General features: G+C 42.7%; 1 protein-coding gene across 23 annotated transcripts in view; it reads right to left on the bottom strand.

The window, feature by feature from the left end:
• Positions 1-24,950, bottom strand: part of LOC146973626 (neurexin-1a-like) — a 253,900-nt gene that overhangs the window by 140,840 nt on the left and 88,110 nt on the right. For 13 of the 23 annotated variants that reach the window (XM_085800346.1, XM_085800348.1, XM_085800359.1 and 10 more), the window contains 5 exons: positions 19,521-19,822; positions 16,145-16,168; positions 14,888-15,049; positions 9,623-10,064; positions 3,977-4,360 (listed from right to left, as the gene is read on the bottom strand). In XM_085800346.1, the coding sequence (XP_085656472.1) occupies positions 3,977-4,360; positions 9,623-10,064; positions 14,888-15,049; positions 16,145-16,168; positions 19,521-19,822 (1,314 nt within the window). The remainder of the gene's footprint in view (positions 1-3,976; positions 4,361-9,622; positions 10,065-14,887; positions 15,050-16,144; positions 16,169-19,520; positions 19,823-24,950) is intronic. The other 10 variants (XM_085800349.1, XM_085800351.1, XM_085800361.1 and 7 more) reach the window with 1 other exon arrangement.

The following is a 24,950-nucleotide window of genomic DNA, read 5'->3' as shown; positions in this document are numbered from 1 at the left end:
CATGAGGCAACTTCATTAGGGCCGTGAAAACGAGAGCAGAGACAGAAAATGGATCAGTGAGTCCGTTCGGAGCGGTACAATCTGCAGCTTCAGCTACAACGCTGTCAGGAATACACGCGACAGCCAAGACGGTAGAGAATTAGTATGTGTGAATTAGGTTTCTCAGCCCCACTGAGACTATTAAAGGAGAATTACCATTTAGTTTTAAGATTTACAAGTTAATCTCCAGTCTTTGGTCATCGCGGTGCTATCAAGGTCTATTGACATGACCTATTATCAGAAGCTGTGGAAAGTGGAGACATCAAAAGCTCCAGTGAATACATTCAACATAGTGTGAGCAAGTTTGTGTCCTGACACAAATATGATTGTTTTGTTTTGGGTTTTTTTTTTCACTCCTAGCTAAACCTCGGTTCCACAACACGTGCCTATATCCCCAGATAATCAACCCCCAGCGCTCTTACAGTCACATTTTTCATGTTTTTCAACCAATTTTCTACGCATCTGTGTGCATCGCTTCGGGGCGTGAGACAACCAGTTCTCCCTAATTTGTGACTGGATTCAAGTGTGGTGAATGGTGACTAACACACAGTGCGCTGTCAAAGGGCATGGCTAAAACATGTTTTAATGCTAAAACTCAGCCGTATTCCCCTTTGAGGGCATTTCACAATTACGCAATAACATTCTGCACCTCTTGGCTTTTGCTTCGGACCAATGGCAAAGGGTTTTATGCTCTGAAAAGCAATAAATGTGCTCAAAGAACCAGTTTTTCTACAGTTATACTGATTTACATAATGTTTTGAATTATTCCATTGTGGTCCGTGGTTTATGTTTTTGGAAACGAGATTCTGACAGTATTGCAGCATTATATCTTCAAAAGTTGTATGTTCATGTGTGTCCGGCACATGAGAGCAAACTTATATGTTGTTCTATGTATTGATCTTTTAGCTTCCAATCTTTATTCATCACATGAGTGTGTTAGTCAACACAGGTGCCGTCAGTATGGGCATGCAGCACGTCATATCTCATTAGGGACTACGTGCATGTGCCGCAACACACCTACTGCACCATCTGGGAGAGCCTGCCTTAGCCCCACACTGCAAGACTAATATTTGGGCTAATTAGCAACTGGAGGAACAATGAAGGGGAAGACATTTGGGATGCAAGGGGAAAATTGCTTTGTCTGCTTAATTACAATCTCTCAAAATAGGGCGAATAGCTCCATGGCTCTCTTCCGAAACTCCACCTCCTGTTCCTTCCACTCGTTGTCCTCCTCCTCCTCCGCCATATGCAGTAGCTATATTTTGCCACCGGGTGGTACACCATGCATGGATAAGTGAGAGCTAGGGTAATTCTTTTGACAGCTCCTCGGCCTGCTGGTGCCTGCTTCATCCTACCAGCGCAGAGGCAATCTGGAGCCATCAAAACAGCTGGCAGCATGCCGGGCCCCATCCTCCATACCACTGCTCCCACTCACACTCCCGACGATGGCAGTCTCATACACAGAGCAGAGACAGCCAGATAAAAGAATTTGTTTTTAAAAAAAATGAGAGAGAGTTTGGACTGAGGGACTGAGACGGCAGAAGACACTGGGTGGGTTGAGAGGAAGAGGAGAGAGAGGGTCACGGTGGTTGAGACCTCTGCAACATGCGGTTGATTCAAATCTAGCGATGCAGACTTGGGGTTTCTGGCTTTGTTTTCAGAGTGGATTATGTCGTTTTGCATTCAAGAGCACTCTCTCTGGATAAGCAAATCTCTTCCTGTAGTGAAACGATCTGTGCCCACTAAACCTCCCTCATGTACTATGCCCTAATTCCTGTCAACTCATTAGCTAGAATGGAAATGCACATGCGGAAAATCAGAACAGCCTAACTGACACATTCATCAGAGATGGAGGAGATTTAGATTCTCTCTTTCGTGCGCTCGTTCGGCTGAGATATTAATTTCCCGTTTTAGCATTAACTACATTTCTGTAGTTACACGACAGGTCACATGTGATGATCAGAGATTCACCACTGAATGGACCAGTTTTGGAGCTGAAAACAAACAAAGGAAACGCAACAACATCTCTGGTATCATGTGCATTTGTGTTATTATGCTCCGATTTGACACTGCAGATTTCCATCTGCATCAGGCCCGTCTCTTTAGCGTGTCATCATCCAGACAATTTCCACATCCTATATCCAGGATATTTAGGCTACTGCATTTCATAGGGTGAATGACTTAAGCGCAAAGAAGCATGAGAACATGTAGAGCTGATACATGTTACTGCGTGGGATGTGTTACATTCCAACGAGGGTCCCTGTTTTTTTTCTTTTCCCGACGAGAACCTGTTCCGGCTGTCGTTCCTGTGCAGATGCATCACACTGTGATAACGGTGTCACATGCTTGGGCTCTTTTTGACATTTGCCTTGAGTATGCATATGTTAATGGTTTTCGCTCATTTGCTGCTTTCGCTCCGTTGAGATTTCATGATGTAAATTCTGCACATACTGCTGCAGCACAAAACCTTTACCCCCCCACCCTCTGAAGCGCAAGAGGAATACATAATAATATATTGTAAACATCGGTCAAGGGTCATTTTTATCTTGATATGATATTCATTATAATTTCACAGCAACTTTACATACAGTGAACATCCACTTAATTAATTCATGAATTAAAAAAAAAACATCATTAGGCCACTCGTGTGTAATATTCAAAAGTCCCAAATCCTCCGCTATTAATAGTTAATGCTGCAAATCTCTTTGGTGAATTAACTATACATTTTTTGACATATTTATTCAATCAGTGTGAAAATAAGCCATTGCCTGGGTGCAGACCATATGAGCAAACCAGGGATTGGCCTCCCTCACGCAGCTGTTTGTTGTTTTAATCGGGCCAGTGTTCAATCAAAGAGGTCAAAGGGCAATCCTCTGATCACCAGGCCAACAAGCCCATGCTGAACCAGCAGATCGGCCGGGTCCACGCTGAGCTTTGCATTCGTAAGCAAAGAGATGTCCTTCTGACCGCTTTTTATTTTATTTATGTTCAGCTACATTACACATACAGTAACACCACAACACAAATACTATAAAGGAAAAAAAGGATCTGCGGTGGAGTGTTAAGTCCAGGTCAGCAGGAACGGCTCTAGCTTAAAGCAAATGCAGCTGTTACAATAGACAAACACATACATGGATATTGGCAATGAGGTTGGAGCAAACAATCCAAGATGGAGTTCATTAAATTTCACTGTAAACAACAACAGAACCTGCTGCACACTCAGGTGTGCTCCAGCTAAGACACGGAGCTCAACCAGGTGTCACTCACTCCTCCTATTTCTCCGCCGCCGAGGGGAGAGAGGGATAAGTATTCAGCACCAGGTCTGGTCATGAGCGAGTGGTTTGATGAGCCAAATGGTTAGCAGAAGACAGCCAATTTACAGGCTCGTGTGTATGGTGGACGTGACCGGGAGCTCCTCAGTGGTGCATCAGTCACCTACCACTCAACATGGTCTAAGCATCAGCCAGTCAACACTCTGCTCTGTTCCTTGACTCGTTCTGTCCGTCTCGACACTCGCTACACTTTCTTTTCCTGTCTCACCTTACTTTGAGTTTGTTGCTGATGTTCAACCATCACTCTCAATAAATAAAAGACAACCTGCACTTTTTTTCCCTTTTTTTTTTGCCTGGTGATGCTGCCCGGGCAGAGCTTGAAAGGAGGTTGATTTCAGACAAAGAATAATAAATTTATAGTTATAATTAAAAGCTGTTCTTTTTCTGGTTGTCTTTGATGTCAGTTATATTCACACTCCTGTGGTAGCGAGCCTTTCTCAGAGGACAATGCACGGTGCTGAAGAAGTGTGTCACCGTGCTGCATCAGCGTCAATACTTCACATACACACACACACATACAGTAAATCCAGATTATGCCTCCCAGACAGAAATTATGTACTTCCAAACAGCTGGGTAGACAAAATGAGACAGAAACAAAGTCCTACCTCTTTCACAGGAGCGTCCCAGGTATCCGGTCCCCGAGCAGTCACACACATAGCGGTTCCAGCCTTCTCTACAGACCCCATTGTTCTGGCAGGGGTTGCTCAGACACTGTTTTGGAGCCTCCTTGGAGCACGAGGGCTTCACCCCGGCAGCTCTCTGGATCTCGGCCAGGCGTCGGACATCCTTACTCTGTCCGTCAATGAATAGATCCCGGATGCAGCCCACGTAGCCGTAGTTGAGCAGTGCTGTCCACACCTCGGTGGGGAACACCAGCCCCATTTTATTCTCTGGCAGACCCCCAAGGTAGAGATTGTCATCCAAGTCCAGGATCTCACTTTCTCCAGGGGCCGTGTAGGCTGTACGGAGGGTGTTAATAGAGATGGTTCCTGAAAGAAAAATGAGACACAGTGGGATAAAGTTTATATTTTCTTCTCTGGACTAAGAGGACACCTATTGATGGCGGCAGATACCAGAAGACACTATCTGCCCCGGAGAAAAAACAAACATGCAGAGAAGACCCATTTAAAGATGGTTTGATGAAGAAATTAGCCTAATTACTTTTATCCATCTGGACAGGGTCAGGATTTTCTTCATTTAGAATGACTGATGAGTGTTGATAAGACACATTAATCACAGGACAGCTAGTCTATTAGCAGCCTAATCTGGGATCCCTAAGAGTATCCTCTCCATTTTCCTTGGATTTCCCAACATAAATCTCCTTTATCTATAAAGCAGTGGTCATAAAAAAGAAAAGATGGGGAAAGAAAAATCATTGCCCCTTCTATCATCTCAGCCACCTAACAAATAAACAAAAAACAATAACAAAAATACGAAAATACATCGCAGCCATCTTTTTGAACTTGATTAACGGACTGCAGGCTGTTTTTTTTCACCCTGTCTCTCCTTCTGTTTGCCTCTCCAACACATAAACCAGCAATGAGAGTTTGTGTGTTTCCCCACCATGATTTATCGCTCTCATTCAGGTTTAATTCTCGATCTGGAGCACGGTAAACAACAGCGGACATGACTGGACTGTAAAGCTGTGGAAAAAGGAAAGCCTTACTATGGGACTCAGGCTGGGTGATTAATTTGTATATGGATCTGTTACTCTCAGTGCAGGAGCCATTGTGGATCTTTAATTAATGGCGGCTGCGTCTACTGCCCGCATCCTGGTCCAGTAATCTATACACTGTGCTTGCAGAGAGGAGCTGCACAGGCCACTGCCCGGGGAGAGTGGCAGAGAAATGGTAGGCTAAGGATGCTAAAAAATAAAATTGCCATAAAGTCATAATTTACATTTTGAGTGGCAGATGCATGCCATGGCAGATATGAAGGAGCTATTAGCTGATCGCCTTGGGCTAAATGACAGACTCCTTACTGCTTGTATGTGGAAGAGAAGCGGAGCTTTTAACTTACTCTTCTAGTCAAAGTGTTTATGTTGGGAAACAAGCCCTAAGCCACACATGAATTTTCAGTAGGACTGCCTGAGATGCATTAGACATTAAATGGGGCCTTTCACATTTCATTACAGCTACTATTAGCATGCATGAATGCGCGTATCACAATTAATTATATTTATGATAAATATTTATATATCCGTTTTTAATGAAAGCAGTTCCTCTCTGCTGAATCTATAGAGAGGCCGGCGCGAAAGAGAAGACACTGAAATTGGTCTATAGGCTAAAAATAATCTTGGCTATGTATGTGCTTTATTGCCAAGGTGAGCCAGGGTTCTTGCAACAGCGCTTGAGAGAGACAGCTAAGGACCAAGTGCACAATGATTAACCTGGTCCCACTAACATGTTCCAGCTCTTTTCTCCAGGTCTTGGCCCCAGGCATCTGTTCCAGCACTTTCCTGCCGCCACCCACTGCCCCTGCTCTCTCCAGCCACAGCTGTTGTGACTTCCAAGCTTTGCACACTTGGCAAGGGCCACCCGTCACGCAGCCAGAACAGCTCCCTTCAGGTTAGAGCTAACGAGCTCACTACATCAAACTCATTAGCGAGGAAACTTTTCTCGGAGTAGAGCAGGTGCCTGGACTGAGGAATGATGGTCGGAGTGAATCATGTTGGAAATATCTACACTCCAGTCATGTGTGAATCCAAAACATTCACTGTCAGGTCTCGGGCATATGACAGGTAGAAGCTACAGGATAGTTAGGGATAAATTACTTTTTATATATTCACATAGTAAATACTTCAGGAGTCATTATCTAATGACTTCTTCTCTGCTACCTACACTTAAGTCAGGGATAAACAGCAAACAAGGAAGCATACAGTAAGCATGTCTGTCTAAATTGATGTAAGTGCAAGACAAGAGAAGGATGTCAGCATCTCTCAGGCATCTGCTTAGAGTGCTCTGCTCACTTGTCAAAGTCCCGTAAGGAAGTGTGTAAACACAGTCAAGCTATGTTAAGTCAAAAGGCACTATACAATCCCATGGGGACATGTGCCATCACCAAGCTTGCAGCATGGGAAACATAATACACATACACACACTGCAGGACTGCCTATGTTTGGAACATTAGTCATAGCCAAAAGGGGAAGGGGATGTGTCTCCGTGAATGCTACCGAGCATAAAAGAGGAGGAGATGGATGCAGAACAAGATGGGAACATGGAGATAAAGATGTCTGGAAAGAAGATGAGGGAGGGGTGTATGATGACAGATAAGAAAGCAGATGAGGGAACATGGCAGCAAATAATATCTTCAGAATCAAGTACAGGATGTACAGTAAATGAGAGGTGATCAAAACGATGATGCAGAGGATGAATGATGACGATGAGCAGGAGGAGTAGCATTTCAAACTTTAAAATACACTTTGACCACATTTCTCCCTCTCTCTCCTTCTGTTTCTCTCTCTCTCTCTCTAGCTCTGTCTGTCTCTGCACGGGCTGACCTGTAAGTGGTACTCCATCATCAAACCTGAAGGCAGGGGTCCAAGTGACAGCTCAGATCTCTCTCACACTTTCTGCATCAGCAGCAAGGCTCAACTTGGCATGATGTCCCCTAACCCCACTCACACATCCCCAAAACATGTTAGACAGGGGATTACTACAATCCAGTTAGGGCGATACGGCCAAATCTCTCTATGTGATTGGATTCTCTGTAGAGAGAGAAGCTTGAGAGTGGGCTGCAAGGATGTGGATGTGTTTTCTATACGTGTGCGTGCATGCACAGCTCCGCTTGTGTCCGGCACACATGTGCACGCTCGTGTGTTTTGAAGTAGCGGTGCGTGTTGCCCAGGCAGGAAGTGGGGTGGGGGGGGCTACAACTGAGCAATGTCCATGTAATGTCTCTGATGAGTGACCCACGGCACTCCCAGACCAGAGGCCCTCACTTAAAAGCAGAGTGTCTCATAGCGACTCTAATGCATTGAGGTTAGAAGATGCTGTCTGAGAGCGAGAGTCCATTTACAGACTCGCTTCCTGCGGGAAGAGCCAGCTAAACTAAATAGGGCAGGGATCGTTATGCGCCATTGTCACGGCTGCAGGAAGTGCCGCACATGGAGGACCCCGGCTGCAGATAATTATGTCTGGCTGTTGTGTTGCACTTTTGTTTTGAGTGATGTGCTTGGTGGTGTGTATTAATAAAACATCTGACACACAGATGAAAAACAAAGCTCACCATATGTTTCATGACTCATGCTCTCGGGGGACTGCTGAATTATTTTTCTAGGTTTTAAAATCACCTCAAGACTTTAAATATTCAAATATATAACAAATAAAAAATCTAAAAAAATCTTTTAAAAAAAATCTTATGACTGTATAACAGCCAACATGAGTCAGGCTATCAACGGTGTCATACTGAAGAATAAGTTGACAATATTAATTATGTTCACTTGTTAACAGCATGTCACGGCTTTTATCCGAACGTCAATATCTGTCAATAATTTATGGAGAAAATAAATATAAAAAGTCACATTAAAAAGCTATTGTGAAAGTTTCCCATCAGCCTGTTTGCACAAATCTGCTATTTAATGCACCATTAAAATTACATGTATCCTGTGGGGATGGAAATCACATGAGGCCTATTCAGTACAAAGGAACTGCAAAAACTCCATTGCTTCCATTTGAGGGGCAGCGCACACATCATTACACACTGCAAACAATAGTGCTTTGTGCAGTTCATGGAAATCTCCAGATGCAAGATGTTAGATTTAGTAGGCCTGCATACTTGTAGGATTTAATTGGCTTAAATTTGAAGGGCGAGGGAAGATAAAGTAGTGCTGGAAAATTTGAAAATTACTCTGTAATTTGAAGCAGTGTGTGTGTGTGCATATTTGTGTTTGTGTGTATGTAAGAGAACCATGTCTGCCATTTTGCTAGTCCTCTCACATCATATTGCAGTCATCACATTGCAGGGACCTTTTTATGTCCCCTTTACACTCCAGTATGTAAGTGTTGATGCCTTAGACTTGAGGAGAGGAGGAAAAGTTATTCGGAAATGTCATTAGTGCAGAGCTCAGCACAGCACTGTGCAGTAACTGTCTCAGTCCTGGGAGAGACCACCTCCTGTTTCCATGGAAACTTAGGCAGGGTAGACAGAGAGAGGAGCGAGCGGAGAGAGCTCAGCTAACACAAAAAAGATATTTGATAGCTTTTGTGTGCGTGCATTTGTGTAGCGTGTGTGTGTACAGTAAGTGTGTGTGGGGGTGGATGATGGGAGGTTACTAGACAGATAATGGACACAAGTGTAATTTTACAAAACAGCGTTTCTTACAGTTTGGTGTACCATAATAAATGTTGTAGACTTATGTTATTTGAGAAGTCATCCAGAGCTTTTATTCTGCCACACTTATGTTGAGCAGAAGCCACTCGGTGCCATTTATTGCTGTATATGACTGTATTCAGCCACCTCAACCATGGGCTCCATTGCTACTTTAGCAGTGGGTATAGCTCAATTTAAACCACAACCCAGTGCTTGCTTTGGGGGGTAATGAAACAGTTAATCTAATTTCCACCTCTTGAGATGGAGTGGAAAACATGGTCAAGGGGTATATCTAATTTGCAGCATGACATTGCAGGGCCTTGGCTCTAAGCACACACTAACAAATTGCTGCTTAGATAAGCAAATCAACAGGGAGCAGAGTAGAGCAACCCGGGGCTCCGAGGACACAATGGGAAGTCGGGGCAAAGTTATTTTGTGGTAAATATGTGTCTGGAAAACCCGACACATGACACATAAGTACCGCCATATGAAGTTCAGTTATTAGCATCAAAAGCTTTTGGCTAGCCATAAGCACTCACAGACGACAGAAAAGCTACCTGTAACATTACGGTGGTATTTTTGCTGCAGATAAATAATGTATCTCCATAGTACATAGAAGAGCCTCTGCTCTAGTATTCTGCTTAATGTTGCATTGTATTCTATGATAATCATTCAGGCTACAGACTAGTCTTCATCCTAACAGCGATTGTGCAAATATTTATGAATGCAGTGGCCCTGGGAGTCTAAGAGAGCGTAGCTAGAGAAAGTACATGCATATATGCTGTCAAATTGGGGAACATGTTTTCCTCTCTTGCTTCCGTTTTGTCTATTTGCTTGTGTTTCCTAAAATGGTGCTTTGCAGAGCTCTCAGCACCGCTGTAAAGAGCCCACGCTATTTCATGTTCTTCGTCTAAAGATGTATGTATGTATGTGGAAGTTACCTGATCTGCCATCTCGCTGGAAGTCCACATGGTACCACTCGCCATCATTGACTTTCTTATTGACCGCCTTGGTCTTTGTGGTTCCTGAGCCCATGTCCAGCAGAAGGTAAAGATGGCCATCCAACATCTCAATGGCAAAGAAGTCCACCTTGAGAGTCTGGGGGCTCTTCGAGTCCTTCGGCTGCTGCTTGGGCTTGCCATGGCTGAAGAGGAGAAGGCCGTTGGGCTCAGTGGTGCGGAAGTCAAAGGAGATGGAGCCCGCCTTCTTTGCGTTCCACTTGTTGAGCATGATAAAAGACTCTGGCGTCTCGAATGTGATTGGATCCAGAGTGGCCACGTTCTCGCACTTGAAGGCCACGATACCATGGACCTTCATCTTGGGGTCACCCTGCCTGGCCAGCCTGGACAACTCAAGTCTCACGTCATTGTTTTTGTATACGACCTGAATTGGAAGCACAGAAAGAGAGTCAAGTCTGCAGCCCTGCGAACACCAACTTAAGGCTGAAAGGTATTGCTCTGTGCTGAATGTATGCATGTATGTACGTTACAGGCAATCTACCAAAAACCTGTCATATTCAAGTTCAAATATCGTGTTAACCTCGGATGCACTGACAAACCAAATAGAAAAGTTTCCCAAACTCTGGCACTTTATCACTCAGGGATGGGATGAAACGTGGTTCATCAAAACACATTTTGGTGGAGACACAACAAAACTGTCCCCCGTGGTCCAAGACTGAATCACATCTTGGCAGCATGCTCTGTCAGAGGCTGTCTGAGCTCAGCCAAGCATACAACCATAAATTAAACCACCAGTTAAAGCCCAATTGGTCAATGCTCTTGGCTTCTCAACAGCCTTGGGTCAGCGAGGCTCCAGGTTTGAAATACGCTGGCATGTTTTGACCCCCACTCATTATACCTGCCCGCAAGTGGAGTTGTAAATGTATAATTGCTTTCAGAGATGACGCAGTTGGACATGAACAGCAGCAGTTGTCCATGTGGCGTTTCTCCGCCTCAAAGGATGTGTATGCTATGTTTGCATGGCATCATTTATTTATCCATTCATTTGAGAGCTGGTCGATTATATCTCATTGTAAATGTTGACACCTGTGGCTGATGAGTGCCTTGTTTGTTGGAAGACGCATATTTATCTGCCTGGGGCACCTGTTACACATTGTCATTATTCTGAGTCACAAAAATAAACAATTCAACATTTGTGAACATGTTTTTTTTTTTTTTGCCTGAAGAAGAGCTGAATAATTGAGATGTTGCACAGCAATAGTCAATAAAACACTGTCAGACTTTTGGTGCAGCACCTGCAAAAAAAAAAAAGAAAGTCTATCTTTTCAGTATTCACCAAATGTTTCCTTATTTTTCACAACATGTGCATGCTGTATTCTTCCTGGTGAGGTGCAAATAGTTGAGGCATTCATTTTTTACATTTTGTCAGCTAAAGGAAGCGACGGTCTGAATTTAAACAGCAATAGTAATAATGATGGGAGGAAACGGTTCAATCGGGAAACATCTCTACAGAGGGTTTGTGAAAAGTGTGATGGCAAGTGATAAATCTAAACTGCCGCCTTGATTGCAGGTGTGGAGTAAAACGCTGATTAAGGCCCCTGTTGGAACCTGTGATTAGAATAAAAGTGGGCAGACGATGAATATGCCTCTCCAAAGCTAATTAGAAATGAGTGCATGGGCTTTCATATAAGCACTGCAACATTCAGTAGTGTGCATCATTTAAAAAAAAAAAAAAAGATGAAATGAAAAAGCCGACGTGTCTATGCAGAATCCCTCATATCAGAGCCAGTTCATATTCTCAGACACTGTAAATCAGGCTTCACTAAATGAGGTGCATTAGTGCTGTGACCTCTGAGGTGCCAAATCCTGTAAGGTTCAGGTGCTGAAGTGACAGACAGAAGCAGCCATTTTCCAAACTGTGTCATAATGTCATTAAACTGCCAATTAACGATGGATTAGGATCATTATAATATGGTACCCTGCAAGTATTAACTGACTAATCTGACACCCTTGTCATTTTTATTCACTATTTGTCTCACTGGTTAGCTCTGTTTGTGTATAAAAATCCTGTTTTATAGACCCACTAAAAGAGGCATATGAAATTCTGCTCTGCACTGTTGAAAGCTGCTCCTGAATTAAATCTTAAAAATATTGATCAAGTCGTAGAAGTAGCTACAGTGTGTGTATATGGAGGCAGCGAATGCCACACTGTAGAAATCAAACAGTGCAGCTAGTGTAATTGGCAGCAATCTTAGAAAAATTACAGACAGCCATAACCTTGTCATTATCCAATCTCCTCAGTGAAAGAGTATCTGGTGTAAGTGCAGCTGGAATAGCGAGGATCTCGTCGTCTAGTTGCATCCAATTTCCACATGAGAAACTAATTAACGTTTTGGTGAATGTCAACACTTTTTAATTGAAACATCAGTGTGGTCATGATATTTAGAAAATTGCCTCACCACCAAAACACACACGTATATTAGAAGTGCTCTAATCTGTAGATGAACAAAGCAAATAGTGTGAGCCTCACACTATTTGCTTTGTGACTTCACAATCTGAGGACAAATCAGACTTTGAATACAAAGCTGTCACCAGCACACCAGGCAAAGGGATAAAGGAGCAAGTAATATTTAACAACAACCCCCTGGAGGCACAGGCACAGCCAGTGTTCTCTTCCATGGCGTCTAGCACTACTAATTGGTAGATAAGATAATCAAGTGACGGATAGCCCCATTATTGGTTACAACACGCATACATATTTACATAACAAAAGATTTCCGAGGGTAAATCTATAATGCTTTCAACGGGCCACATCAAATGAGATACAGCTGTTGAGAACACTGGTCATGTTCTTTATTTGCTGTCACGCTAAGCGTTCACCTGAAAAAAGGGGGACACCTCCGATGGGATTGCATTTGCATGGAGTATTGTGTTTATCACTGACTCAGATCTACTGTGTCTAACTGTTCAGGTAGATAGAGCTCACAGCGGCACATCAGAATTAGGTATTGCTCTGTGACTGACTCTATCTGGCTGCATTTAACTGCAAGAGAAAACAGGACGTAGATAATGGCAAGCTTTTATTCTTACATCATTTTCTTCCCTTAAACAAGACGCTAGAGTTCAGACCGGGTCTGACATGGAGGCAAATGGAATGTTTCACACATTTTATAGAAATAGAAGTGCAATAAAAAGGAATGTAAAAGTGACTAAAGGGCTAAATGATGATATCTCTGCCTGCTGGGTTTTACTCATGTAGACTAAAGGTGCAACAGATACAGCCAATAAACCCGAATCAATTCTTTATAGTCAAGACAAAGGGCACCTTTCAGAGTCAAAGGCGCTTTGGTCTGAGCTACGACTGGTTGCGCTAGCAGTGCTGCACTAATTTGTCATCAAGCCATGGGGCTGTGACAACTGAGCTATTACTGCACCACCGTTTGTTTTGCCATCAGCACCAACAGGCGGGCGTGGCAACTCCGACTGGAATCTGCACACAAATACTGCAACAAGCCACTTGGGAACGGGCCATCAATCAGATTCCACAGCACACGCTGTTAAACCACAGCTCACATGTGCTCACGACATGCGTAGATGCCGACCTGAAACAGGGCTTGTGTTTAATTCAACAGGCTGCATGAATTGATGCAGAGAAGCTTGTTAAGGCAGTGAAAACGTCAGAAATAAACTAAAAGCTAAGCAGATGAAAGAAACTATGGATTTAACAGTGTATGGGCTTTATTTTTATTTGGTATTGACTTCTCCATTTGTCAGGCAAAACTAAATAAGGGATATTAAATGATCCCATGAGCAAATAAAGGAGGGTCAATTCTGTATGCCTCCTGTCTCCTGGGAATTATCACAGCCCTGTGTAATATTTAAAAGTTTTGGAGCCATTCGATACATTGATGTCAGGATATAGTGGGAGCAGCAGCAGCCGCTGTGGTTAGGCTGATCGTGAGCGGAAGAGTGCAGCTCAGTGGGGCGGGTGTCTGTGCTTTGGGTGCACCGGCCCCGTTCCTGTTGTCATCACATCTGCAGCACCTCAGGGACACGCAGTTAACGAAGACGGTCCTCCTTAACAACCAGACCTCTAATGAGCTGTACATGGCGTTTGGACATGTGGTCCACACCCTGCCCGCTCATTAAACAGAGCTGTCTCAGACCTCTCCTAGAGGTTTCGCTGAGGATGAAAGCTAGAGGTGAGAGACAAAATGTAGGACACCGAGAGGAGCAAGAGGAGAGAGATGAGGAAAAGGGGCGAGACAGCTTTTGAAATGAAAATATCAATTAATGGATCCTTTTGCAGTGCTTTGTAGATTTAACTGATGGATATATTTGTATATCCTCTAAAGGCTCTCGAGGTCAATGCACAGGTCAGAATCCCTATTAACGAACAAAAATGAAGGTATGACTGCATGGCTTTAAGTGAAAGGTATAACTTATTAACCCTCTGGTGGAGAAATTATCCCTCGCTCTCCCTCCTTCAACTCATCGCTAGGGATAAAGTATAGACTATATGCACACATGCCTAAAGGTCTGAGTGACAAATGACACACTGTAAGTCATGAGCCGGATTCAAAGGGCCCATTACGCCATAAAGCACCCAAGACACAAAATGTGCTGAATTCAGTACATCACCTGACAGCATCTTTGTCAAAACAGTGATGAACATCGCTGCACTTTGGAGTGCCGTTCTTTTTTTAGTAGTGAGGGGTACCTCATATTGCACATTTCAAGCACTTTGAAGTTGCGTGTTACCCCTGACAATGATCACATGCAACAGTAATAAGGTCGGGCATTAGATAAGTAGTCTAAGACGTAGAATAGTGAGGTGTTAAGTGTGTCACCTGGCTGACTGTTCATGATCCAACTGCCTGATCCCAGGATCACTGCTCCTCTTTGAAGTGCACCTGACAGAGCTCTGTGGTAAATTCTGCTCCAAGACAGAGCTCTACATGTGTGGTTGTGTGGTGCAGCACGCACCTTGACTTGCATATGTATGTGTGTGCGTGTGTCTGTGTGCATAACATTATGAGTACTGACTGAGGGAGTAGTAGAAGTAAAATAAAGTTTTGAGTGTGAGAGCGTGTGAGCAGAAAGAGGTGAAACACACTATAGCAATGTGTAAAGGGATGAGACAGGGTCAGTGTGTGGGTGCAAGGGGCTGTTTTGGAATCCTAAGGTGAAGGCAGTCATATCCTGCACACCCACCAGCCTCAGAGCGCACACAAAAGTGGTGTTTACCTCCCTAAGGCAGCCCATGAAGTTGTTGCTAACTGGAGATCCAGGCAGGTCAGCTGTGCTAGGACTCCCTCCAACATAGAAAAAGTCATCAGAGCCTAGCATGGTGTAGTCTTCTTGTGTATATCCAGTGGTGGTCAGAATCCCATCCACGGATATTGTCACCTAGACAACAAAGCACAGGGAAAGGACACACTATACTCAGACAGCCTATACACTGTGATAAAAATGCCTTTTCTTCTTGTTGTCTATGACAGACTTCCCTATACGTTCTTTTTTCTGAAACCCATTTTCATGTCTGTTTTCATTGTCTTTTTTCTTGTTTGTTTATTATTATTTTGTCCAGTTTGATTAGTTGGAAGACCACAAGCCTTCAAAGAAATGCTATTCTAGTTAGAGAGTTAGTGAAGTGCCCATACTACAGTGTTAGTATTGCTCCTACTGCAACTTAAAAGTACTTTAGCAGACACAAAAATGGTGTTAGTAGAATGTTATCTAGGTTAGTTTAATTATTAATTCCACATTAGTACGTCCAGCAGTTCTACAAAAGAAATCAGAACGTGCCACTAGGTTAGAGAGGGAGCACATGCTATGTACAGTACAGTCACTCTTTAGTATAGGACAATGATTAAGGGTATTAGAGGAAAAAAATAGCATGCATGCATTTGGCTTTTCTTTTTGTTTACAAGCGTACAAAAAGAAAATTCTCCCAAATTCTTGATTGGGACTCAGTTACGTGACACTTTCCAGTGTCAGGTTGCATGCAAATGCTCATGGACACTGCAAAACCACAAAGAGAAATAAGAAAGCACCAGAGAAGCACCAACGACAAAACACAGCTCAACTGTCACATTCATGTTGACAAATGGGCAGTGTGACATTTGCAACACATAGTCAAAGTGCATGCCATGCATAGTGAATGGGGATACAACTGGCTGAGCCAAAGAGCATCAGGCCAGCCAGACAGGAGAAGGGTCCTCATTATTAACCACAGCTTGATGCAAAAGGCTCGAAATGATGCTCCTAAAAAGGTGGATCAAACAGAATTGGACAGGAAACAAGTGAAATAAAGAGGGTGAAACCAATGAATGAACCAAGAAATTAAAAAGGATTCGAAAAGTAAGCAGAAGAGTACCAACCGCAATTTCCCTTTTTTTGTAAATGACGTCTACAGTAAAAAAAGAAAGAAAAGAAACACACGGCAAACCCAAACTAAGAAACAATTAGAATGATATCTACCGAACAATGTAGTTTGTTTACCATAGCGTGTCCAATGCCTGAGTGCTTTGTGGAAAAGGGGGGAGAAAGGAAATTAAAAACTGTGAACAGAATAACGATTGTTACTCAAATAATATATGATGGTCAATACTGTTAGTACATTGTTAAACGGCAAAAAACCATACTGGTTAGTAAAATGGCACATTCCATGAATGATGTTAGTTTGTTTCCAAAGCATGTTAGTAACATAGAGAAAAAGGGCAAAATAAGTTTAACAAGAAAAAAGCAGACCAAGGAAATAACAAGAATGCTCCACAAGAGGTACCAGAGCTCAACCAGTGACTCCCTAAGCTCCTCATGGTGTTTTTGCACCATGTTCTGTATGTGACCAGACCGCTGAGTGGCAGAAGAAACTCCCTCACCCAAGTCCTGACGAAAGGTTATGACTGACAGACATCAAATGGTTCATAAGAAAGAATGCCTAAAGCACATCAGTTGACCCTCTTTAACAGTCCCAAGTTCAAGACCATTTCAAAGCTTTATTTAGTTTATTGGTAGCAGCATTTGCATTCTTTTGTACTTGGGTTTTAGGCTCGAGACCAATCCAGCGTATCAGACTTTCCGGCGTTCATATAATACTGTACCTCCGTTTGGTCTTATTGATGAACTTTAGGATCACTTTACTGCAATGAGATAAAGCAAAGAAGACCCTGACACAGGATGAGGAGGATGGCAATTTGGATTCCCCCACAGAGCATGCACTCAATATGCTTGGTTTTCTTTCACAATTCGAATGCAGTGAATGTTCAAGCTGGCCAGATCCTTAGGTTTGCCAATAATCAATTCGCTGATTATGCAAAAGAAGCAGCTTTGGTAGTGAGGTGAAGACAAATGTTTCCCACCAAATGAGCAGGAACAATTCTAGAGATGCTCTCTTACTGTCATTTGAAATCTTAACAAGTACCCTTATAGCCTTTATGGACTAACTACTGTAATGTAGATTTAACACAGGCTAAAGAGTATAAAGAGATCTCTGTACATGCTAGGTAATGTTGATAAGTTCTATTTATTGCGCAGTCCACAGTCCCAACAGGCGTTAAAAACCCATCTTTACACCATGACATGCTAAACCTAATCCTATCCTTGGCAATGCTCTGATCAGTCTTCATTCAAGCACCTTCATTCAGCCACACAGTGCTCTTCCTTCCCTCCTGAATGTGGCAATTAATCTTGACTAACTGCTTTTCAGTATTTTGTCAGCAACATTAAGAAGAACCCAATAGTCTTCATTCTACAAGGCTTCCTGTACTGTAGCAGCATCACCAACATGTTGGTTGCAATCAGGCCACTAAACCTACTGTTGCTCCAAATGATGTAATTCATTTCGGAATTTTCTAAGAGTGTCTCTTTGTGTTACTTCTCAACATCATTACACAAACATGGTTTCCACCAAGCCAACATCAGCCTGGAAGAGACACTAGAGTGACTGAAAGTAGCAGTGGAAGACGTCCCAATGGGACACAAGGAAACCAGGAAAATTCATATCACATTTCCATGTTCCTACGTCTCCTTGAAACAAACGGTTCCTCCAGAGTCCTCCAACTGTGCATAACATATTCTAGATGATACGCTAGATTTTACAGGCCCACAGCCTAGCTCTTAGCGACTGGCCCAGTTGCAGTGTTCAGCTTGTTGGCCCCTCTGGGTTTTCTTCACTGGATACCTGTTGGAGTGGAGTTGAAGGTTGTGGCATTTGGGATCGAATCCCAAATGAGACAACTTCACCTCAGTCTTTCACCTTGGGCCGTGTGGCACTGAAGGAAACCCCCTCCTGTAACAGACTTCCCAGACAGGCTGAGTCATAACACACCAAGCTACTGTAAATGGAAGCAGTAATCAAGACCCGGTTATAAAAGTGGCTTTTAGCCAACAGGGGTGTGAAATCGTAACCGACAACTGACTCGGTGGTGACCTCAATCAATTGATAATGCTGCGAGTGTTGCAGAACCAGTGAAGCCATGGTTCTCTGCCACTTGCAGAGTGGCAGCTGCATCGTGATACCATCCAGTACTGTACAATATATGTTGTCCTCGTACAATCCAGTAGTAGCCAATAAAAAAAAAGTACTCACTGATCTCTGTAGCTTCCCTCCTAGCAAGGACGATCTGTTCTTGCAGGTGGGTGCTTTGGACATGGCCAAAGGCTCAGCTTTACATTTCCTTCAGTCCATTGAATTCCTCTGCTTTTAGTGAGAATCAGACAAGAACCAATCCTGGCCAGTTCCCTACTTAAGGACAGCATTGCCAGAGGTTGAAAACAATCACTGGGATGGCTTGAATGGTTCATCTTCATATGTTAAGCCATGTAAGGGGCTGAAGGTAATTTCTAAGGACATGTAATTCATACAGTAACCCTGGCCCCTGTGCTGTCTGATGCAGTCACACTGTCACTACAAAGTGTCTTTAGAGGCTATGAAAAAGAGCCCATTAAAGCCTACAGATCCATATGGAGGAATCATAGACCTTTGATACATTATATAAACCACCACAGACTTATAATGTATAAAAGATATTCCTCACTTCACCCTTAAAGCTAATGTTTGTGAACATTCATTACATCTAAGTCCCTGCTGAACAAATTCACACAATGCTGATGATGATGCTAAACTATTACTCTGTAATACGATGGTATTTGTAAAATCTTTGGAATAGATCAAGTAGCGGTTACATTTACTAAACCTTAAAAAGCACACTTTTACATATTCATTTGCACATCTTTCTATGATTCCCGCCTAAACTGCTATGTTATGACTGTTTGTGCAAATTCTATGGTATGACTGTCTCTATCTAAAGGGAGAGACAAAAGAACTCTATCAGAACAAACTAAAAACCAAAAATGTGAACCTGCAGTCAGCTGTTTTTTTGTTTGTTTTTTGTAACAGAAAAAAATCCCTTCCTTGAGATAGATAAGTATTGGTAAATATTATTGTCACTGCACTGTTTGCGTCCCGTCATATAGTTTCACCTAACTGTGTTAGTGAATCAGTGGAAAATGTAGCTTCTTTTAATGGTTTGTACGTCATATGGTTTATATGCTTTAAAAAGGTAGAATACATTAACTCAAAATAATGGTAATAACTTTACTTTGTTATCAAATGTCTGAATGTGGCTGGAAGCTCTAAATGCTGTTTTAAAAGCTACATCTCTATTCTTCCTCACTATAACTTAATAGAGATCTTGGTTCACATGTAGTTGTCCCTGCTCACTTGTGGTTTTATCTCCACCATAAACCACCATGATTCAATTTAGCAATCCAATTACAATGCCTGGAAAAATAATATATTGTATGATGGTAATGATTTAAGTGCATTTGTTTTGATTCATTTACTGAGTCTCTGCATCATCCTCTGTACTGTTACCTGACGTAGATTCCTTGTTACTTTGACATCATGCCACTCATTGTCATTAAATTTCCCATTGACTGGCTCCACAAGAGCTTCAAAGGCTCCAGACCCCAAATTAATGACGAGTGAGACAGCCCCATTTTTCAGTGCTAGGTTGACGTAATCAGCCGATTTGCCCGTGTGCAGCATCAGTCCATTCCTCTGTAGGGTTTTGAATGACAATGTGATTTCATCACTGCTGCTTTGAATGGGGTTCAAGGACAAATCGTAGCAGAAGAACTCTCCTCCTCTGAAGGTTGCGACATATTCTTCTTTTCCTGCGGAGACAAAGAAAGAGAAATGTGTTGCGTTAATATCGTGGCCTCTTGGGTGCCTGTTGGGAAGCTGTCGGGAAGAAAAAAATGAGACAGAATATCTCGAAAATGTTGGATTAATAATAAACACATTGGAATTTGAGAGGTGGAAAAAAAAATGATGGATGGTGCATTAGAAGATATGCCTACTATCTTTCAATGACCAACTGGTACCTACCTTAGGCAGAGAACAAAGGTGTGTAGGGTATAGCACTGCATTTGGTTTTATCCATTATATGTTGACTTTTGATGCAATATTATACTATAATTATATACTCCACCAGACATCTGTTATCTCTGTCATACTAAGTAGGGGGCTAACAAGTACATGCTGATTATGTACTGATGTATCATATCAATGAATTACTGCTGTGCTTTTCTTTTGTGTAATTTGGGATGCACACCGTTTCTTTTATCTCGTGCATTTGTGCCTCTATGATCAAGGCTAGGAAACTACAAGTTCTCACTGTTACATCAACATGCAGTTGCAGACAGCAGCTGCCCTGAAAATGGTAATTATAGACAGGAACATGTAAAAATCACATACTGTTTGTACATCTTATTAGACCGTCTGCTAACACATCTTTCCGCGGCTGAGTTACACAAGTCTCTAGAGAACATTTTAGAATAGTAACATCCCGTCAGCTTGTCTGGATCCAACATCGTATTCAGGCGCAATCATTAAAAATAGACACACAAACAATATGCAATGGAAGCAGCATATTACGTATAAAATATATCCTGCAGCACATCTAAATCAATTATGTGACACTGCATTATTGTCAGCGGATAATTGAAAGTCTGCGCACACTACAGACAAATGCATAAGCCATGCATATACACTTATGAAACTGACCACTGAGCAATAGCAAACAATATAAAGCCTCTCGACTAACACAGACCACAGGCTGCCCAAACATTGACTGAGAAATCTACCTTTAAACAGATAAACCACAGGAGTCAGCTGTCTATCTGACTCTCATTTGCTGGATTAATGTAAAGTAATGTAGCTTTGGTGTTCTTTGGAACGCCACACGTAATAAGAATAGACAGAATTAAATATCATCAGTATTGTAATTCAGATCATACACAGAGTTTCCTGTCAAACAATCTCCCAGGATACACCAGTAGAGAAGGCATGTGACAGCGTCGTATGGACTCCACCCACCATTAAAAACTAAACTAACTCAATCCTGCGACATATGTTTGTAAATGTACTCGAGCAAGGCTGCGCTCATCAACCATCAGACATCTGTAGATACGACAGGAGACTTGGCAAAGCACAAGTAACCTTGAGTTAAAAAACGAAAAAAAAAAAACCTTAACACTGTTATTGTGAGATGAAAACGTAAAGTGGCGCTGAGTGTCTGGGGTGATGCATGTGAATACTCATTAGAAAGCGTTTAAAAACAGGTTTAGACGGATAACAAGCCATTAAATCCACTAGCAGAAAATAAACCACCAAAACACAAATGGACCAGAGCATTCAATTATCATAAATGGGAAGCGTTGCACATTTATATAAGTTTGCCTGACACACATGCGCACGCGCACGCCCAGATATGCACACATACACAGGCTTGGAGTGGCATCCAGGCATGGATACAACAACGTAACAAATAAAAGGGGTTGCTGTCCACAACAATTTGTCACCTCATTGATTCCCCCTTAAAGGCACTATAGTGTGCCTCTGGGAAAACTACAAGGGGCTGTAATTGAAGTTGACTGGATTTTACCACGCTTTGGTCTTTCCCTCAATGTCTGAGCCCTCTATCAGTGAAAATGAGAGACCTCTACCCTCTTCACTAAACCCACACATCCCCGCTCCATGAGCTCGGTGGCCACATAACAAATAGAGCCAATACTTTGGGGTCATTCTCATCTTTGTGGCCACACATCGCCATGCCTGCACTTCACAGTTAATTCCCCTAACCAATGGAGAATGAATTGTGTGCACGGCAGGGGTGTTGTTAGGAATTTACAACACTTGAGGTTCAGCCCAGAGGTAGTTCCAGGAACCAGGAGCGAGCAGCGTCTCCTCACAGAAGCATATTTACATTCAAACACTGGCTGTCTGGCTCACTTTGATGTATAAATGTATTCAAGGCTGAAAAGAGGCAGGACAATTAGCGTATCAGTGTGCTCTTATACAGTATGTTTTACATCTATCATTTTGATTAAGGGCATGAACTTGAACGGATTGTTCCACTGGCCAAGTAATTAGACATTCCTCACAATATGGACTTCAGCAAAGCATGACTTGTCAAGCTTTACGTCACTGAGCTTTTGGAGGCGTTTCACCACGAAGGTCTCAGCCAAGTCAGGCAAGTGTCAGACCAAAGTGAGCTTCCATCTGGCCTCTAATGGCAGTCAGCTACAAAAACACAGCTGACTCCTTTTAGCTCTCTTTCCCCTACACAAACTATATTCCTTCTTTTTGGAAAAAATGCCATGGCGCATACTGTATACTCTGGATTGAAATTCAAATAAAGCTGAATTTGAGTGTCTTTGTGACCACTTGGCGATGGACGGGCTTACAAACTTACAAAGAGCTGCTTTTATGCTCCGTATCAGCTGCTCTGCAGTTCTTATCTCCAACATGTTCACATACACTGACCTGCTAAATCCCCCAGTAGACTTTAAAAAAAAAAAAGAGTACAGGTTAAACTCTGGAGTTGCCTTTAACATTCAAGTCCAGTATTCACTGGTGCTTTCCAGAGAAAAGCATCTGTATCTCTTGCTAAATATTTGACCTTCTCTGACCTGAAAGCAGCTTAAAGCCGCAAGGGGAGGAGGTGTAAAATAATATATTCAAGAAGTGCATAAAATAAACTCTAATGCTCCAGCTCTGATGTCACATATACTGTAAAATACTTCACTTGCTCTGCTCAAATTGCATATGACAGTGACTGGCAGCGCCCCCCACCTGAAAACAGACATAGGTATTACAAACGCAGACAGCTGAGCTGGATCGTATCACACTGTGTAGCTCAACACGTAGACTCTTCTTCGTCTTTGAAAGCAGGATCATGCAAAAATATTGACGACTAAATCAAACATGCCCCGCCCTGTCGAGAAGTAAGCAGGTACTGAAAGTAAAACTGAACATTTTTGACAATTATCCCCTTTGCATATGCTTAGCGGGGATAATGACTTCCACCTGAATTCACCTCATTAAACTGCCATATGCAAAGGGTGTTCTGAATATTTTGTACACCTCTGAATGTTGACAGGTAGCCCATAGCAACGCAACTTGTGAGCGGTATGTGTGTCTGTGTGTTCATCCTTTTCAGACACGGGATCACAGCAGACACAGCAACCCGCAGTGTTAATATTTAGCAACCGACATGTCACTAAGACGTGTCATTTTCCCGCAGAAAAAAAAAAAGACACTTGATCTTGAAGAAGACGACTGTTTTGTCATTGTGCTCTCCTGAGTATTTGGGCGTGTCCCAGCTGTCTCCCTGGGTCGTCCTATGGTCTTCAGTCAATCAAACTACAGCAAGCAACCGGCACCTTGATGCCCTTGAGTCATGACACTGAATAAGAATGTGGATAAGAGCCAGCTCCTTTAGTCTTTCTTCAGAGAACAGAGGACAGAAAAAGACATGAACAGAGTGAAAGTGTAACTCCTTGGGAGAGGCCATAAATAGACACGGTTTAAAAACTTGTCACAGTCTGTTGTTCTGAGTCATTCAAGCCCTTCTGTAACAAAAACAGATCATTGGTGCCTTCGTACGCATCCAGTTTAAACCAAGATCTTCACAAGTTGTAAAATCCACCATTAGGAGCACATATTTTACCCTGCAGCCTTTTGTTTTCTCACGTTCCTATAAATGATGTGGCAGATAAAACAACGCTCTGACAGTCTGATTTCCCGATAATCTCTTCCAAAATTTAGGACTCTCCTCTGCGACACAAATAATTGTTAATCAATAGCATGTAATTGTTAGTGCCATTCAGGAACCTCATTCTCTATGGTCACATTACATTTGTGGCCGTGGTGCAGAACAAACTACCCATATTGATGGAAGTAATACAATTATTCGCCACTCAAATTGAATTAGTGTCACAGAGTCAAAGAGGTATGGTGCTGCATGTGGATGCTGCAAAAAAGCTGGGTACACCTCGCTGCAAAAATAGAAGAGGCAGCGTAAATGTCTCTCCGGTGTCAGTTAACCCTCAGTTAATAGAAGCTGAGTACGTAGAACCGGCTTGCTCATTTATTATGAAGCTCCGAGGGGCTGCACGCGGGAGCACGTCATATGTACAACGGTGCCAGCATGTGACCGAGCTCGCGACCAGGAGGCTCCTCATCACTCACTTCTCTCTGACACTAATCTGGCATCTGCTACTCTATGGCTGCTTTTTAAATTAGCTTGCACCCAGGGGAGCACACTGCCTGTCAGCATCAAATCATGACACAACAGCCTGAGACAGACTTGGCAGGGCATGAGGAAAATTACCTACGGAATGAACGACAGGGGAAGCTTTGATTTTAATTGCCATTATTCCGATCGGTGACATTTTTTGACCTGATCATGTAAGTAATAAATTTGTCAAAAATGGAAAGCGGATGGAAAACGACAGAAATTGCATCATTATTTATGAGATCGAATACAAATACGCCGTTGCTGTGCATCCATACGTGACTCAAAAACCATTCCAGGCATGCAGCATTCACAAAGATTCAGTTGATATCATTATTAATGGCAGAAATATGATTGTCCTCCAGCATCTGTCAGTGACAGAACACAGGATGACACATAACAAGCAAAGGCCCATGGCTATTTTAAGGGGCTGGAGTAGGGGGTGTTGTAGGCATCGCTAAAACAGACACAGTAATTATGTTGCCCGTCTCCAGTGGCGTTCTCTTGTTCATGACAGTCCGCGGCATTAACTGTGACTATAGCATGAAACTTTACACATCACTGTTTCCCTGTCAGAGATCTCACTGACACCCACCTTTCTTGCACCACTAGAAATACCCTTCCTCAGCTCTCAGTAACAAGCTCAAGTAAAAAAGTGCTTGTTGTGCCGCGCTCACTTTTCTGAGGTTCAGAGGAAGTTCACAGTCTTAGGGAGAGAGAGA

Source organism: Trachurus japonicus, chromosome 15, assembly GCF_045865225.1.
Source record: "Trachurus japonicus isolate A0001 chromosome 15, Traja_1.0".
Lineage (NCBI taxonomy): Eukaryota > Metazoa > Chordata > Actinopteri > Carangiformes > Carangidae > Trachurus > Trachurus japonicus.
The sequence above is the reverse complement of the archived record's forward strand: the minus strand, read 5'-3'. Positions and strand labels throughout refer to the sequence as shown.